The 17,332-nt window shown below is 36.1% G+C and overlaps 2 protein-coding genes across 3 annotated transcripts; both read left to right on the forward strand.

The window, feature by feature from the left end:
- The first annotated feature begins 3,483 nt into the window (after nt 1-3,483).
- LOC106661514 (vesicular glutamate transporter 1-like) lies at nt 3,484-7,168 on the forward strand. Of its 2 annotated transcripts, none has more exons than XM_014384972.2 (10): nt 3,484-3,540; nt 3,608-3,777; nt 3,841-4,071; nt 5,003-5,090; nt 5,159-5,382; nt 5,440-5,595; nt 5,659-5,794; nt 5,858-6,096; nt 6,159-6,282; nt 6,365-7,168. In XM_014384972.2, exons 1-10 carry the CDS (start codon nt 3,537-3,539, stop codon nt 6,430-6,432), a joined length of 1,440 nt encoding a protein of 479 aa, XP_014240458.1. In that variant the 5' UTR covers nt 3,484-3,536; the 3' UTR covers nt 6,433-7,168. The 2 variants fall into 2 exon arrangements, with proteins under 2 accessions (XP_014240458.1, XP_014240459.1); XM_014384973.2 differs by having other exon boundaries at nt 3,608-3,771.
- A 26-nt stretch (nt 7,169-7,194) lies between these two features.
- Nucleotides 7,195-16,900, forward strand: LOC106661278 (programmed cell death 6-interacting protein). Its single transcript, XM_024227478.1, has 15 exons — nt 7,195-7,650; nt 11,558-11,676; nt 11,783-11,910; nt 11,973-12,126; nt 12,192-12,316; nt 12,489-12,590; nt 12,656-12,878; nt 12,942-13,065; nt 13,122-13,299; nt 13,365-13,526; nt 15,101-15,247; nt 15,321-15,536; nt 15,611-15,908; nt 16,068-16,307; nt 16,423-16,900. The coding sequence occupies exons 1-15, from the start codon at nt 7,445-7,447 to the stop codon at nt 16,527-16,529; spliced, it is 2,529 nt and encodes an 842-aa protein (XP_024083246.1). The 5' UTR covers nt 7,195-7,444; the 3' UTR covers nt 16,530-16,900.
- The last annotated feature ends 432 nt before the right edge of the window (nt 16,901-17,332 follow it).

Genomic DNA, 17,332 nt, shown 5'->3' on the forward strand with positions numbered 1-17,332 from the left:
GCTCAAAGGTATTTGGTTATTATTTACATTTCTATATATACACAATTGCAATCTGCATATATCTGTATATATTGGTATATTCTTATGGATTCTTAAAGGTGGCTCCAGACATACGATATTCGCCGAATGATGACTGCCGCCGAACATTGGCAAGTATCAACATGCTCATCTTGGCACTCACCAAATAACGTGCTTATGTGTACACACATGCGGGGTTTGTACAACCACGAATACAAGTGCCTTGTGCCATTGCTGCGGTTACTTATTTGGGTGATGGCAACAAACTTAGTCACAAATTTGGCACAGAGTACTGTTGCATCTTACTTTCGATCCGTTTCCACACATTGAAAAACCCTTGGTTGCAAGGGGGGTTTCCAGGCACAAAATAATGGTGCAGCCTTGAGAACGTGACGCACTCTTAAGCACAAGCTGGCTCGTGTTTCCTGACGCGCATAGTCACCTCAAGCAGCCTCTGCAAGCATTTGGACGATAGGACCAAGTTAGCGTATAGCATGCGAGGATGATAAAACTACGCCTTTCTAGTCCATCAATATGCGTTAAGGGAGTTGTTGGTTTGCGAGCTGACCTCGGACGGCGGGTGCTGCTGCATCAGAGGCACCCGAGGGTTAGGGTACCAGATCCTGTGTATATATATATAGGAGGGTGCATAACCATCTGACCAGCAGCGTATTTTCATTCCAAGTTCAAGCCCAGCTGCATGGGTAAGGACTCGCAGTGGCCTAGTGGTGAGACCCCTAGCTCGTACCTAGAGAAGAGGTGTTTCATTTGTGGACCATAGTACTTGCGTATGACCTCCGAATTACCTCCTGACCTCGCGGGAATCGGAGCGATCGGACTGCCGAAGCATACAGCCATCGAGGAGCTAAGACTATGCTGACGGAGTCCCTTGAATGGTGATGGGGCAGATGTTTTTCGGTTGTGGCCGTCTTGGCTGCCTTTACCGAAGGCATGGTCTCCTCTAGGGAGTGGTTAGAGATTCCACTAAAATCGAAACCGCGGCTGGAGCGCATCCGGAGGTTTCGACACTGACAGAGCCCTACACCCTGGGAGATAGAGTTGCTTTCTCTATCTACGGAGTGCGTGGGACACTTGGTTGATGCATTTCAACCCCTTGTGGGTACCCTTTTACGCGCAGCAGTTGGTTGAGTGCACATTGTTAACCCACCCCCTCGAAAGGGGCAAGAGGGAGAATCAACATGTTGGCAGCAAGCTGCAGGATGATGTAGGCTTTTACACTGAACCTCACGGAAGATAAGAAGTAGAGGTAGTAACTGGAGAATTTAAACATGTGAGAAGGCCTATGCGCCAGGTGCACATGCTAAAGAACCTCAATGTTCCATGACATTGCGACCCCAGTGTGAAACATACTCGAAAACATCATTTAGATTTTTGTGATTCGGAAAAGTAGCATTCCAAATTATTGATGCAGCTTTGTACTCATCGAGGAACTCCAAGATTGTTATGCTTAGCCAATTCATTCCTAACCAATAGAAACAGCACTTTGTCAACATCTTTACTAGTTAGGAATCATTTATTGTCAAAAAATAATTACTGGTGATATATGTATATTGATGATTACATACAGTACAGTTCCCGAATATGTAGATGTTTTGAGTTCGGTTACTTCACATATTATATATACATAATTTTTTTTTTTTTTTGTTTTGTTTTGTTTTGTAGACGAGGGTTCAACAGCAGAGGTCATTTGCTTGGCATTCAGCAAATACTGCATATCTGGAGCCACCTTTTCTGTTTATATGTCTGTATGTCTGGCTTCAGGTTAAAGCACTAACCAGCTGCTATAGATTAATTAGTGAAGGCAGCTGGAACCATAAGGGAAATAATATAGGGCACTCGAAAATTCTACATTTATTGAGTAAGGTCAACAACCAACTACTGGGTGTGAGCGATAAAAAGGTGAAAACACCTTTAGGGAAAAAGTACTTTCAGGTAGTTACTCCCTGTGACTATAACTATAGGTCTGATGATGACCATCGTAGCCTAGACTGCTTCACCAATGGCTCACTCATTAAGGATAAGGGAAGCGGTGCTGGAATACACATACCTAAATTAGGGATCAGCATCTCCTCTCCTCTTGGTAATAACACCTCGGTCTTTCAGGCAGAGGTCTGGGCCATTAATGTTTGCTGTAGAACACTTATGGATAACAAGATTAAGGGAAAAGATATTAAAATTTTTTCCGACAGTCAGGCCAGTCTAAAATCATTACAAAAAGAACTATCAACATCTAGACTGGTAGAGGAAACCGTTGAACTCATTAATAGGACTATCACCAGGTATGAGAATAGGGTAACCCTCGTATGGATACCTGCTCATAAGGGGCACTATGGCAATGAGGAGGCGGACAGCCTGGCCAAGGAAGGTTCAAATACTGAGTTCGTCGGACCACAACCGGTATTACCCCACTCTTTAAGCACAGCAAAAGAGAGTATAGGTAGCTGGGGCATGAAACAATTCCTAAAGGAATGGAATATGTCCCCAGGATGCAGACAATCGAAGGAGTTTCTGAAGGAAATCAAACCTAAAGAATCGAAATGGCTATTCTCTAACTCTAGGAGGGGAATAAGGAGGCTGATAGGTATCCTAACGGGCCATTGCCCCTTGAGAAGACACCTCTTCATAATGGGTACTCTACCAGACCCCTTCTGCCGCTTCTGCGAAACAAAAGAAGAAACGGCCCGACACTACCTCGCAGAATGCGATAGGTATGCTAGGGAAAGATTTAATACTTTCGAAGGAGAGGACATAACCAAAACACTCCCCAGGATAAAATGGTCCACAATCCTGGGGTTTGTGAATAGGTCCAATAGGTTTATACAGGACTCGTGAGCCGACCAGGTCCCGGACCTTCTAGGGATGGGGTACGGGCCTACTCAGGCTTTTAACCCCTCGGGTCCTGGTCGCCCGCCCTGTGTAATATATATATATGTCTGGCTTCAGATACAGATGCCCCCCATCCGCTTAAATATTGGAGGATCGTTATTTCTGAAAAAACAAGGTAACATTCTAGGCAAATGTTTTACACTCCCTTAGAATTTTTGGTTTTCTTTTAATGTATCCATCTGTCTTTTGGCTCTATTTCATTATGCACATTGCCAGCTCTGGGCAATTTGGCAAGTACTTTTTTTCATTGCCATCTTTTCCTTTGTGCCAAGAGAATCAGAATCATTTTTCATTATTTAATATTAATTTATTTACAATCCAAATTTTATAGTATATATGTTTGTCTGATTTTCCAGGTATTAGTGATATTCCTTTTGAGTGAATACATTTATTTATGTGTACAGCTGTATTAATTGATTTGTCAATATAATGCTTTATTAATATATAAAAAATAAGGGCATTAATAATTATAAATAAATAAATAACATTTTCATTGCTTTTCCTTGTTAAAACAAATAATAAAATTGTATTTCAATCACATGTGACATTGCAATCAACAAATATATTATTTATATTCTCCAGTTGTAAAATTAAAATTTTCTCAATACAAAATGGGTAAGGCAATGAATTATTTCAAAGCACAAGCAGAAGAGTCATTCATTCCACAATTTAAAATGCCTAGTGTGCAAGCAACAATGGGGAACAGGAGTTCGGCACATACAAATCCTCCTCCTTTTCCTGTGCCTGACAACAGGAACCATTCTCTCCTCAAGTCATGTAATCGCCGTACAACTTGCCAGAGAAACAGAAGCAGACTCGTCGACATATTTTGAAGATACTTTTAAAGTAGAGGTACTCATTTATGCTTGCGAATATAACAACGCAAAGTGATATTCTATGTACCATTTGTTACAGATGGAGAAAAAAACATTAGATGATATTATTTCCTTGGAATTCATGTCCTTCTATGTGTTTTTCATATCTAGATTTCTTTCTGGGATTATATGCTGTAAAGTGAACAATAAGGTCTATCTTATGTTAATCATGTTATTGTACTCAATACAATCTTACTCTCTACCTTCGTTTGCTGAAACAAGTGGTTGGTCATCTATGATCTCTATGAGGATCCTCGTCGGAATATTAGATGTAGGTAAAATTTTCATTTGAATTCTTTGGATTGTCGGAATAGCAATAGTTTAGAAGTACATTTCCAAATATGCATGCAACAGCCATTAGAATTGAAATACTTCCACCGAATAAATCTAATTGTACATGTATAATCTAATAGAAAATTTATAGTTTATTTGAGAAATAGTTGAAAATTTGCTAACAATACAGTAATAAAATTTTAGTGCTTTGAGTAACTGAAAAAATTAAGCAGGAGAATTAATATCCAACTAACCATTGGGTGTCGTGGATGAGGGGTAGCACAACTTTACATTACTCTTTTTATATTATGATTTATAAAATAAAATTAAAATTAAAAATCCGGAAAAGCTAGCAAACAAGTGGGGCCCCCCAACCACCCATCCTTCACAGTCTTAAAAAAATGAATTTTACTTGTTTAATGTTATACACATATTTCTAAGTTTAGTTATATTAAATTTATGATGTTAGTAAATGAATAATAATGTTGAATACAAGTATTAAAATTTGTAATTTGGTCCCTATCTAACATTTTGGTCTGCCTATTAATATTCAATGTTGGGTCTGAGCAATTTTGTGGTGAAGATGGTAAAATACTGAAACGCATCTGAGAGACTAATTCAGCAAGGTTGCGCAGACAAACATGACCTGTACCAACCAATTTACAAATTCGAGATCAAGGGTGGTTTCCATTGCTATTGTGGGACAAGTATTATGCATGGAACCTGTTATATGTAACCCTTTGTTCACTTTGCAGTTTGCTTTGTAAATATTACACCTTTGCCTGTGTTTTTGGCCACCTTACTACGGTTTCAAATTGAACAATGCAGGTTACTACAATATTTAATAAATTAATGTCTTTTTACAGTAATAAATATTATGTTGTATTAGGTTTTTTTTAATAAATATAATTATCAGTATTAATTTCCAGGGATTGCTTATGCCAGTTATATTACAAATTGCGACAAGATGGCGTCCATTCCCTGAGTATTCAAGATGCATTGCTACCCTATCTTTAGGTATTATAACAAACTACTAATGAAGAAACTATGTTGCAAACTGTCACAGTCTTTTTATATTTTTTCAGGACCATTTTGTGGAAAGCTAATAGTTACAGCTTTAATATCATTTATAGGAAGAAGCATTGGTGGGTGGTCAAGTGTGTTCTATATTTCAGGTAACCTTGGGATACTCTGGGTTGTAGCATGGTTTACCTTTGGGGCTGATGAGCCTCGATCCTGTTTTTATGTTTCCACTGAGGAAGAACTCTTAATCTCTCGGCTAACCACTGAAGTCAGCACTCTATATTGGGTATGATGATCATCATCATATTCATACATGTGAATCATAATTAAAAACAATTTTTAGGATACACCAATCCCTTGGAAGGGACTCTTCAAAAGTAAGTCTATGTACGTAGCAATAGCCATGGAATTAATGACTGCTTGGACAACTGTGTTTATAACCGAATCTTCTTATATGTCGATCTACATGAAAGAAGTGCAGGGGTACAGTGAAGATAACGTAAGCTTGTTTCAAATTATTTAAACCTTAAGACTCCATTAAACATGCTAACCAGGTTGATAGGTCGGAATTGCATTTAACTATATGTCCATGATAGTACTTACTCCAATACTTTGTGCCATTTCTATGCTTTGCGATTGGATTATTGGAAAAGAAATGTATCCGGTAATCCATCAAAGAAAAACTTGTTCTTCAATAGGTGATTTTCAAAATGATGTAAACTTATATCCATCTTTAAATAAAAATATAAATAATATTCCAGGCCTTTGGGGATCTGCAATATGCATTGTTTTCATCGGCTATGCTGAGAATTCAAGATTTATATTATTTACCTATTATCTTTACTTGGCAATGCAGTCGTTTGTGTTTGTCAGCTATTCACTTTTGCCATTTGACGTTGCGCCTAATTTTTCTGGACTCATCAATGCTATTTCAACTTCGGTTGGAAGTATTCCAATCATGTTTCTTCCAAGTTTTGTCAAACTTATTGTCATACAATATGCAAGTATTAATTTATGAAAATGTTAGTTGTTTTCTAAATTAATTATTTGTACACATTTAAGAATCAAGATGTCCTATGGAATTACATGTTTTATTTGGCCAGTTTGTCATATTTCTCTGCAAACTTCATCTATACTATTTTGTATGAAGGGAAACTAGAAGAATTCAACAATATCAAGCATAAAGGTAAATATATATTAATAATAATTTATAACTTATATTATAATGATTAAAGTATTTTTAAATTTTTTTATGGTTTTTGTTTTAGATGTTCGATCTCATTCATCCAAATCTACATATCATGAGGAGGGCATAAAATGGATAATTTCAGAATGAAAAAGCTTGAATTAATAATTTGTAAATAAATATACACATTTTCAAAGTTGTCCTTATATGTGCAAAAGGATACAAATGAGCAGTATATCCCTTAATTTCACAGCATGTTTCAGTCAAAATATAATGAGAAGTGCAAATTATATTTACAATGGTTTTAAGGGGGAGGGAGCGTCGGAGGCCGCAAAGGTTTAGACATTGTCAAGGCGCTGATAACTGTAAGGTAAAGGTCCAGGTTCGAATCCAGTGGCCCTGCATTCAAACCCAACATACTTCTAAGTTCTAAATAGGCTTTGTACGAGGGTTCAAATAACCTCATTAAAAAAATTCGTTGAAGGGAGCAATGGAGTTATTTAAAGGCTCTGTAATATTATTGAAATTATGAGTGTTGTGAGATGAAGCATAGGAACTTTATTTTTTAATTAGTGATGAAATACATAGTCCCTATGTCAAAAAATGGATCTATCAGGAGTGGCAGCCCCTTTCTTTGTTTTCATCTACTCCTGCGAATCCTGGGACCCAGTTAAGTGTATATTTTGTCTTGTGCACTTAATCTGTTTAGTTTTGAAATTCAGCACAATCCAATAGCTAATAATGTTCGCGTTTTCTGTTACGATTACAAATATGCTGTTATATAACATGGAGTGCTTGCTCTCTATGAGGAGCCAAGAAATCTTTGGATATGTGAATATTTGTCATTAATTTTTTTTTCCTAACGGTGCTTGAAATTTGTTTTTACCTAAAAACATACCAAAAATAATTGGGAGTAAATACAGTATTTAAAATAAAATTACAGTCATGAAATTTGGAAGATAGTCAGAGGTGACGCACGTTGCGGTTCGGTGCCGTCGCGTAGAGCGCGCCATGTCGCCAGATACAGGTACAGCTCAACTAGCAAGTAGCAAGCAGGGTTTTTTCGGCCAGGTCCAACGTCCAACGGCCACTCAGACTCGCTCTCCAACCTCCACCAACTGACAGACGAACTTCTCGCCAAGGAAACTCAATTTGAGCTACGATGGCCGAGCTTTTGGCCCTACCTTTGAAAAAGCCCACGGACGTGGATATGGTGAAGCCACTGACGAACCTCATCTCGACTGCGTACAACACGGCCGACAAGCCAGACCAGTACAATGAACAAATCAAAGAATTCTCGAAGTTGAGGTCAAGCGCCGTTTGGAAGTCACTTGAAAAGTTCGAGACCTCGTTGGAAGTGATTTACAGGTATTCGACATATTTTTGAACACAACTTCAGTCTGACTCATCCAGGCAGACTACCTCTTTCACATCCTTCACAGGAAATGGTTTAAACGTCACATTAATAAATAACAAACAAATTTTTGCCCTAATTATCCACTGTCTCCTTCAAAATTACAAAAATAAATCATCAAAATTAGAATTTAAAATACAAAATGTATTCATCAAATTATGTATAACACGTAACATCTTCCTCGACAATGACATCACTTACACAATTGAAAAAAAGTCATAAGGGCGTCGGTGGCCCCAACGAATGGAGTTGACACGGCACTCATTACTGTAAGATAAAGGTTCCTGGTTCGAATCCAGCGGCCCTGCATTCTAAGACATGTTTACAATTGTTTTTTTTTTTCTCAAAAACACAGGCCACCCATAGGGTTCCATATAACGTCGTAATACCTATGTAAAAAAAAAATCCTGTAAGTGGTCCCTTGGATTAAAGTGGATAACTTTCACGAAGTCTTTGAAATGAATTTTTTTCACATAATTTTATCTTTATTTCACTACATTGAGAACCAGATGAATAAATGTAGTTTACAAAAATTGAAGCTTACCCTCTTTAAAGACAATGTAAAAACTGATATGATTTTTTTTTTACAGATCTCAACTAAATACAGTTTTCCAAGTTTTCATATACACGATGTCCTTTTTAGATGGCCTGGTGGAATAGGTCATTTTTAACAATAATACTTTGCAAAAACAAAATAACTGATTAGTTTTAAATTGGTCAAAGAATAACAAAATTATGGCACAGAATGGGAAAGAAATAAGTTCATTTCGTTTTTATTATTAAGTATTTTCATGCTATTGGTTTTATGAATTTTTTGGGATAATGTTGATGGGATGGATGGCATATCTGTGTTCCTGTTTGTCGTGCTTAATGTTCAATACTAGTCGAATACTCTCTCTTTTTTTTTCTCTTTTCTTTAATGCAACTGTTTGTTAACTAAAAACTTGCATACTCACTACTAGCACACCTATCAACAGCATACCAAAAATTCAGTAGAGTCAGTTCCCGCTCCATTAGAATGTTTTGTTATTTTATGTTTGTTATGTATTATAATTTTATGCTTTTCACATGGCATTATTGTTAACAATGTCCTATTTAAAAAAGAAAGTAAAGAATGATTATTTGGAGATCGTGAGATGCGGTCTGGTGACCACCTCCAAATAATCATTAATTGACGGTCACTAAATACCACACAAATCACAGGATTTTTATTAAAATTAAGAAATAAATTTGTTATTGAAAATAATAACAAAAATGAAGTTAATATATTTCTTTTCACATTCTGTGCCATAATTTTGTTATTCTTTGGCCAATTTAAAATATTATTGAGCATCGTTTTCAGCATAAAAAATTCTTTAAAATAGCGAATAAAAAAGTATATATTCTCATTTAAATTTTCTGAAAACTGGACTAAAAATATTAAATTGTATTTTTCTGTTTTTCAATAATTATCTGATATGCGGTTGACACATGGGCACCTGCTTTTGGGCCAAAGCCCGCGCATGCAGAGAAAGGTTGCTCGATGTGTCCCTACAGGGAGCGTGTAGGCATACCATCCAATCTGAAAATGGTACTCGAGCACTGCAGCGGGTTTCTGGGTCCCCTGTTCCGCTTTTTAGGGGAAATTGGGTTTTTTTATTGTATATAATATGTCTTATGTGTTGTGTGTCTATATGTTTTGTCTGAGTGCATGCATTTATTAGCATGAATGGCAAGAGGTGAGGGTGAAATAAAACGTCATCATCACCCCTCGAACGATGAGAGCGTAAGAGTGTGTGTTCGGGGTCGATGGCGGAATATTTATAAAAGTACTTCATCGACCCCCAATCTAGATTAGTTTGAGTATAGGGTCGGTGGAGGAATATCAAGTACTCCACCGACCAAACGGAATGAGTGTGCCGTATGGATGTATTTATGTGCATGAATGTATTTATTTGTATGAATGTAGTGTTTGAAAGGGCAAATAGAATACATACATAGTTAGGGGCTGAAATGAACTAGATGTCAGAAGCCCCAGTCAAAAAAAAAAATAATAATAATAATAATTATCTGATCAAAAGAAATTAAGCTGAAACATCTAAAAAGGACACCCTGTATATTACGTTTACTTTTAACATTTTTTTCTGACAGTGGAGTAATGAAAATGATCGGACAGTTACAGGGTGGTGTGTCGAATCTATCCATGTCCATAGTGTGGAGTATCCATTCTGTTGTATGGAACTCAGATTGAGGGACCTAGTGGGGCTGTTGAGGATGAGTGAATGAGCCTGAGATGTTCAAAATGGCAAAATATTTATGACATGGAACACTAGGCTTTTATTTTCTTTACCAACCATGTACAAAAAGTTATTCATACAGTTGGTTTTTGGGCATTTTCTTCTGATTGTTTTAGGCTCAAGATGTGGTCCAAAAGTCAAGTTTTGCACTATTGTCAAGATTTCAGTGTTTATTAAGCCTTTTTCAGGGCTTCTTAATATCTTAAAAATTTATAATTGGACTTATATTAATTCATATTTGTTTATGTATATCGGTAAATATACCCACTCAAAAGTTTTGGAAGAGTTTAAACTACATATAAGTAATAAATAATAATTGAAATATAAATAATAATATACATATAACAGAAATTATTGGGTTGTCCGGAAAATAATGCAGGATTTTAAGTTTTCATTAAAAAAAATCTATATAAAATATTCTGTTTACGTTTACAGGATTACTCNTTAATAAGTTACCAACACGTTGGGAGAAATGTATTGAGAGTATGGGAAATTATTTTGATTAAAGAACATTGCTTTAAAGTAACTAGTTTCTTTTTTTTTTGTTTAATACCAAAATCCTGCATTATTTTCCGGACAACCCAATAAAAATATGGACATATTCAACATAACTAATAAAATATTGAAAGCATTATGTCACAATGCACATGCATTATGTTGCAATAAAAATATTAAAGAAGTGAGAAGGAATGATACAAATTTGATTAAAAAACAGAAATATATAAACAAATAAAAAGGAATGATAAAAATTAAATGAAAACAACAAAAATATAAAAACAAATCAAACATAATTGCAAACATAAATTTTTTTTGTTAAGTTTAAATTGATGTAAGGAAAAGTAAAAAGTGTCACAATCTAAAGGAGGTTTATTACTTGTTTTCATGAGTCGAGGAATCTGAATAATTTGTATTATAATTAATAACAAAATAATATTTTTTTGTCTGGTGTTTCGTTTTGGAACATGGAAACTTAGCAAATTTATTAATTGCGGACATCTATCATACTATTGTTATAGTTTGTAAGAAAATAACAGGTCATTATTTTGTTGTCTTAAGTTTAATGGTTACGGTTCTGCAGATCCCATAACGGTGTATCCAAGTGTTCTATTAATTTTAAACCACAGCCTGAATTGTATTTGAGATATTTCACATTTTGTGTTACTTTTCAACATTTCACAACTTTATTTCATGAAGTTACCCTATCTCATAGAACATTAATCATGATGTAAATTTGATTGCATCAATAGAAAGACCATTAAAAACCACATAAGATTTTTTTTGCAACTTTAAACAAATAAAGTTTATCAAGTGTTATTTAATTTCAATATATTCTTAGACATTTGCTTGTAAAAATACCTTTCTATATCATTGATTCTAAAATTATATCTGATGTAATGAGATTATACTCATCACTTCCGGTACGGGCACTCAAATCTCAACAGCGCTGAGATCAAACCTTGAATATTTAGAATTTTTCCACCAAAAAACACCATCACTCTGAGGCTGATATGACCTTTTTTGTTGTAAAAAAAATTGTCCTAAGACAACTGAACATCTCCAATAAAAAAATAATTTCATTCTTTAGGTATTATGACCAGCTGCATGCGCTTGAGACTAAAATCCCTCCCACAGACGTTCAAATACCGTTTAAATGGAAAGATGCCTTCAACAAAGGGAGTTTGTTTGGGGGAAGAGTTAGCCTTAGTGAGTAAAATTAGGTTTTCTGTTCAATTTTCATTTTCCTTTGAATATATTTGATTTATAGTTTGTTACATATATATATTTTTTATTATTTTTTTTTTTTTTTAAGCACTTCCATCACTTTCATATGAAAAAGTCTGTGTTTTGTACAATATTGCTGCTCTCCAGAGCTCCATTGCAGCTAGTCAATCACTGGAAAGTGACGAAGGACTTAAACTCGCTGCCAAACTTTTTCAGGTATTCATTGCAAATTCTGTCAGTTTGTATGTAAAATTTCATCCTTTTTTTAACCTTAATAGCAAGCATCTGGCATTTTGAGTCACCTAAAGAATTCAGTAATTGCAGCCATACAGGTGGATCCAACTTCTGATCTTAATCCAGAAACCCTCGCAGCACTTTCCTCTCTTCTTCTTGCCCAGGCTCAAGAAGTCTTTGTTATGAAAGCAATCCATGGTATAAGAATTTACCCCAATAAATTCATATCGATTGATTTTTAATAATTGTTAATATTAACTTAGATTCGATGAAGGAGGCTGTTGTAGCAAAGCTGTGTGCTCAGTGCACAGAATTTTACGCTGATACAATGGTGCTCTTGCAGAAAGATGGAGTTAGAAACATTGTTGAAAAAGACTGGATCCCTTTGGTAAATTAAACAAGATAATTTTCTTATCAAGTGTTTATTTATCCTTCCATTATTTATTTAATAACATTATCTGAAGTTTCATGAAACATTTCTTTATTTTAGTAATTTTTATTTTTGCTATTTTGTTTCTTTTACTTTTATATATGTATGTGTGTGTATTTGACGTATCTAGGTAGCAGGAAAGCAAGCTGCCTTTATCGGATTGGCACATTATTTCCAAAGTATAGTTTGCAAAGGTGAAAAATTAGTGGGGGAAGAGATAGCAAGACTGCAAGTAAGTTGTATCGGGGGTTTAAAAAAAAAAAAAAAAAATCTACAAGAAATTTGTTTTGCATGAAGAGAGCAGTCGAGCTACTGAAGTGTGCCCAGCAGAGATCAGGTCATCCAAACATGTTCAACGATTATGTCTCTAAAGCAGAAAGAGCTTTGGCTGCCGCTACAAAAGACAATGATTTTATTTATCATGACCGAATCCCTGATTTGAAACAATTGGCACCAATTCAAAGGGCAGCATTAGCAAAACAAATTCCTCTACCTTCCCAGTTATCTTCTCATTTCAAAGGTACCTTTTTTCTTTTTATAAGATTATTTTGGTTTAATATTTTGTTAATTGTTAACAATGCAGACTTGTTTGAGGGGCTGGTTCCACTTCCAGTTCATCAGGCCTTAGCTGCATATGAAATTAGAAAAGCCGAACTCGTTAATAGGGAAATCAGCGAATTGAGAACAGCTACGCAGTTGTTGAACAGGTGCAATTTAAATTATTCTGTGTTGGAATCTTGATATAATTTTACCTTTTTTTTAGTGTACTTTCTTCATTGAATTTACCTGCTGCTCTGGAAGAAAGCTCGGGTGAAACGGTTCCTCAATCTCTCATCGAAAAATCAAACAATGTTATACAAAAAGGAGGAATAGAAATGCTTGAAAAGAAGTTAAACGAACTCCCGCAACTCTTACAAAGAAACAATGATATTTTAATGGAGGTTTGTTGTTGATTCAGTTGATATAATTTATGCATTACCTTTTAAAACTTGTAAATATATTTCAGACTCAAAGAGCTCTTGATGAAGAGCAAGCTACTGATTTAAAGCTAAAAGAACAATTTAAAGAGAAATGGAACCGAGTACCTTCTGAACGTCTAACAAAAGTTTGTTATGACTCAATAAACAAATATAGGGAATTAATCAAATGTGCTGTAGATGCTGATCAGGTAATGAATCAGTATATTGTCAGTTCTTGTCCACCCTGTCAATAAAACCCCCAACCCATCCTCCCCTACAGACTACTGTCCCATTTCCATCCTCTCAAACCTGTCCAAGCCCCTAGAAAGATTAGTCCAAGCACAAGTTTCCAGGCACCTTGAACAGTCCCATCTTCTCAACCCTCTTCAATCTGGCTTCCGCCAAGGTTATTCCACCCAATCAGCACTAATAAAAATTACCAGTGACCTCCACTTAGCAATGGACCAACAGAAAATTACTATACTTGTCCTTCTTGATTTTTCTAAAGCCATCGATTCTGTCCCTCACTCTTCTCTCCTCTCTCAACTCGAATCTTTTTCCAGCACCATCCGTTGGTTCCACTCCTACCTTACCAATCGCCACCAAGCTGTCTCCCTTCCCAATGGCCTTACCTCCTCCTTCCTCCCTCTAAAACCTGGGGTGCCCCAAGGCTTTAGCATCTCTCCTATCCTTTTTTCCATTTATATCAATGATCTGCCCTACTCCATCCAGTCCTGTAACTATCACCTATATGCCTATGACTCCCAAATTTACATATCCTTCCACCCCTCCGATCTTCACTCGGCCACTCTCAAGATCCAAAAAGACCTAAACTCCATCAACGAATGGGCCCATAAAAATTCCCTAGTCCTCAATCCGTCCAAATCCACCGCCATAATTATCAGGTCCAGGCAACTCCTCAATTCCCTCCCACCTCTCATGCTAAATAACTATCCCATCCCCTTCTGCTCTTTGGTTAAAAACCTAGGAGTAGTCTGACCAAAACCTTTCCTGGCATTCTCACATTTCCCAAATTTCCCGCCATTCCATTGCCTCCCTCAGCCTCTCTTACCTTTCTCCACCCGCAAACTCCTTGTATCTTCCCTTATACTTCCCTTTTTCGACTATAGCTGTTTGGCATACGGTGGTCTCTCGGATGGGGAGAACTCGCGATTGAAGGGTATTATGAATTGTTGCGTAAGATTTGTGTACGGCACCCCACGGGGATCCCGGGTGTCAGGGTTGTATTCCCCTCCTTCCATGCACAGTATTTCCTAGGTTGCTTTCTTTTCCAGTCCACCCACACCTCGTCATCCAATCCCTCCAATTCAACTCCTCACATCTCACTCGTAAGACCCGCTCATCCCCAATCGACCTTATCCTTCCGCAACATACAACCCATACCTTCGAAAGATCATTTCTGATCCGAGCCCCTAAACTCTGGAACTCCCTTCCCCTTTCTATTCGTCACGCTGCCTCCTTTTCTTCCTTTAAATCCCACCTGTATAATCACCTCCTCTCCCTCCAAGCAGAGACCTCACATTAACATTTGTTAATTTTGTTTAATATTCTCGTAATTTTTTCTTCTGTCCTGCCTTATTGGTATACATTGTGCCAAGATGTATATCTTTGCTTTTAACTTCATAGAAGGAACTTCCTTTATTTAGTTCATGTAAATTATTCTTAGGGGACACCAGTCCAAGAATAAAGTTATTTTTCTTCTTCTTCTATATTGAACAAATATTATGCAAATACTTAACGATTTGGTGATTATTTTTTTTAGAAAGTAAATGATAAATTTCAACAAAACAAGAAAGGAATCATTCTGTTGAGCGGTGGGGTTGAGAAGATGAAAGAACGTTTGCCTCAGCCTGGATGGTGCAATAAGGACACACCAGCATGCCTGAGATTAAAACAACTCATGGAAGAAGTAACACTTTTTAATTTTTTAATGAGCTTTCAATGAAAATATATTTGTACAACTATACCGGGAATTAACGCAGGTAGAGACAATGAAGGCGGAAAGGGACGTGATTGAAATGGAATTGAAATCAACGATGACAGATCTAAAAGATGTGTTTTTAGCCTCCCTGGCAGACCAAGGTCATATAAACGAGCCCGCAGTTTCTACAGAAACACTTGGTAAAGCATACGGCCCTCTGCAGCAGAATGTCAAAGACAGCATCAACAAACAACAGACACTTTTGCAACAAATACAAGTATGTTTTATCACAATTTATCTTTTAAAAGCCAATATGTATAACAATAAATGTTTATTGTTAATTATTATTAGGAAACAAACACAGAATTTACAGCGGAAAGGGGAAGAGATGGCACAATTAAGACAGAAAGGGAGGAAATGCTCAAGGAATTGGCCAACGCCCATGATACGTTTGATGAACTCGAAAAACTCCTTGCAGAAGGGATGAAATTTTATAACGACATGACCGAACATTTGGTCACTTTACAAAACAAAACAATGGACTACTGTTTTGCAAGAAATACTGAAAAAGAAGAATTACTGAAAGATATAACTAAGTCACTTTCGCAGCTACACCCAGACTCAACTGGCAGTTTTCGTCAATCAGCAGGTACACTGAAACTATGCTATAAAATCAAATGTATTTTCGCTCTTTTTATTATTTAGTGTTACTTGATCCATATATTTTTTTATGTATTCTATTATGAATATACTGTGAAAGTGTTTTTTTTTTCACTTTACATCACTTGAGAAGGACTGTTGTTTTCAGAAACGAAGAAAGAACCACCCGCGAGGCCTCCGCCACCTCAAACATCTGCTAATCCATCACAAGGACAGCAGTTACCATATCCTGTACAGCCAGGACAAATGCCAATGCCTTATGCACTTGCGCCTGTGGCACCATACCCGCCACAGTTTATGGCTCCTATGCCAGTCGGTTACAACCCTTATGCTACAATCGCAAGCTATACTCCAAATTATTTTCAGCAGTATTCGCAACCACAAACTGGTAAATGCGGGTTGTAATGATTATCTCAATATAACTGATAACAATTTTTTTATTACAAAATTATGGCTCCTGATGTCATTTTGTGTTATTTATATTTAATTCAAATCATTTACAGGTGCACCCGGATACAATCAAGGACAGGTACCATACCAACATTTCGGTACTTACCCAGGAGCAGGTGGATACCAACAACAGCCTTCAAATCAGCCACCTCAATGGTGAAACAGTTTCATCGCATCTCTAAAAAGCTAAATATATTTTAAGAAAGTCTTTTGTATATATGCCATGAAATGATAAAGTAAACAAATATAACCAGCCATCATAAAACATCTGTATATTTTTTGCTATATATTAATTTTGCTAATAGTTCTATCACCATATCGTAACTTTTCTTTATCATCTATTATCAGTTATAATTATGTTATTACTTAAGTATTATAATTTTTTAGAATTAAAAATGTATAGTGTTGTAATTTTTCATCAATTTACATTTAATAGTAAGTTTTATAATTGGACTGTAAGATGATCATGGTTTTTTAAAGTTGTTGTACAAGCAAAAAGAAAAAGAGTGCCTAATAAAATGTTATATTATATACCATAAATATAAATTAGTTACAAAGTGGTATAATTTTAATTCTTTTGTAATTTTTTTTTTAAATTTAATTAAGGGAGGTCAACCGACCATCAGATTCTTCTTCCTCTCTTTGATTATCCTTCCATTAATTACTCGTAAAATAATGGTCTGATCAAAATGCAATTGGTCTCATTTTATTCACTACCTTCTTGTGAACATTTTGGTGTAAGTTTTAATGCATATAATTGTTAGAAGCTTTTCAGCGTTAATAAGTTGTCTCAAAATGCTGCTTTTCTGAAGAGCGATTTGATTTATTCATTTGTGTTTTTTCCTCCTTTTAAACAGTGCATTCTCTCCCGAATTTTGCCTCAATATACTCTGCGGAGGCCATGGCCATACTTAAGGCCTTGGAGTACAGTGCCAGCTTCACAATATATCGAAAGTTGCAATC

The sequence above is a fragment of the Cimex lectularius genome, unplaced genomic scaffold, assembly GCF_000648675.2.
Source record: "Cimex lectularius strain Harlan isolate CLEC.00 unplaced genomic scaffold, Clec_2.1 scaffold18, whole genome shotgun sequence".
Lineage (NCBI taxonomy): Eukaryota > Metazoa > Arthropoda > Insecta > Hemiptera > Cimicidae > Cimex > Cimex lectularius.

Excerpts from the sequence above, each read along its gene's own strand:
- LOC106661514 (XM_014384972.2), top strand. Across the intron at positions 5,596-5,658 it reads AGGGGTACAGTGAAGATAAC|GTCGGAATTGCATTTAACTA; the intron begins GTAAGCTTGTTT and ends CCAGGTTGATAG. Across the intron at positions 5,795-5,857 it reads AAAAACTTGTTCTTCAATAG|GCCTTTGGGGATCTGCAATA; the intron begins GTGATTTTCAAA and ends ATAATATTCCAG.
- LOC106661278 (XM_024227478.1), top strand. The coding sequence starts at position 7,445 with ATGGCCGAGCTTTTGGCCCTACCTTTGAAAAAGCCCACGGACGTGGAT. Across the intron at positions 12,317-12,488 it reads AAAAAGACTGGATCCCTTTG|GTAGCAGGAAAGCAAGCTGC; the intron begins GTAAATTAAACA and ends TGACGTATCTAG. Across the intron at positions 15,248-15,320 it reads TAAAACAACTCATGGAAGAA|GTAGAGACAATGAAGGCGGA; the intron begins GTAACACTTTTT and ends GAATTAACGCAG.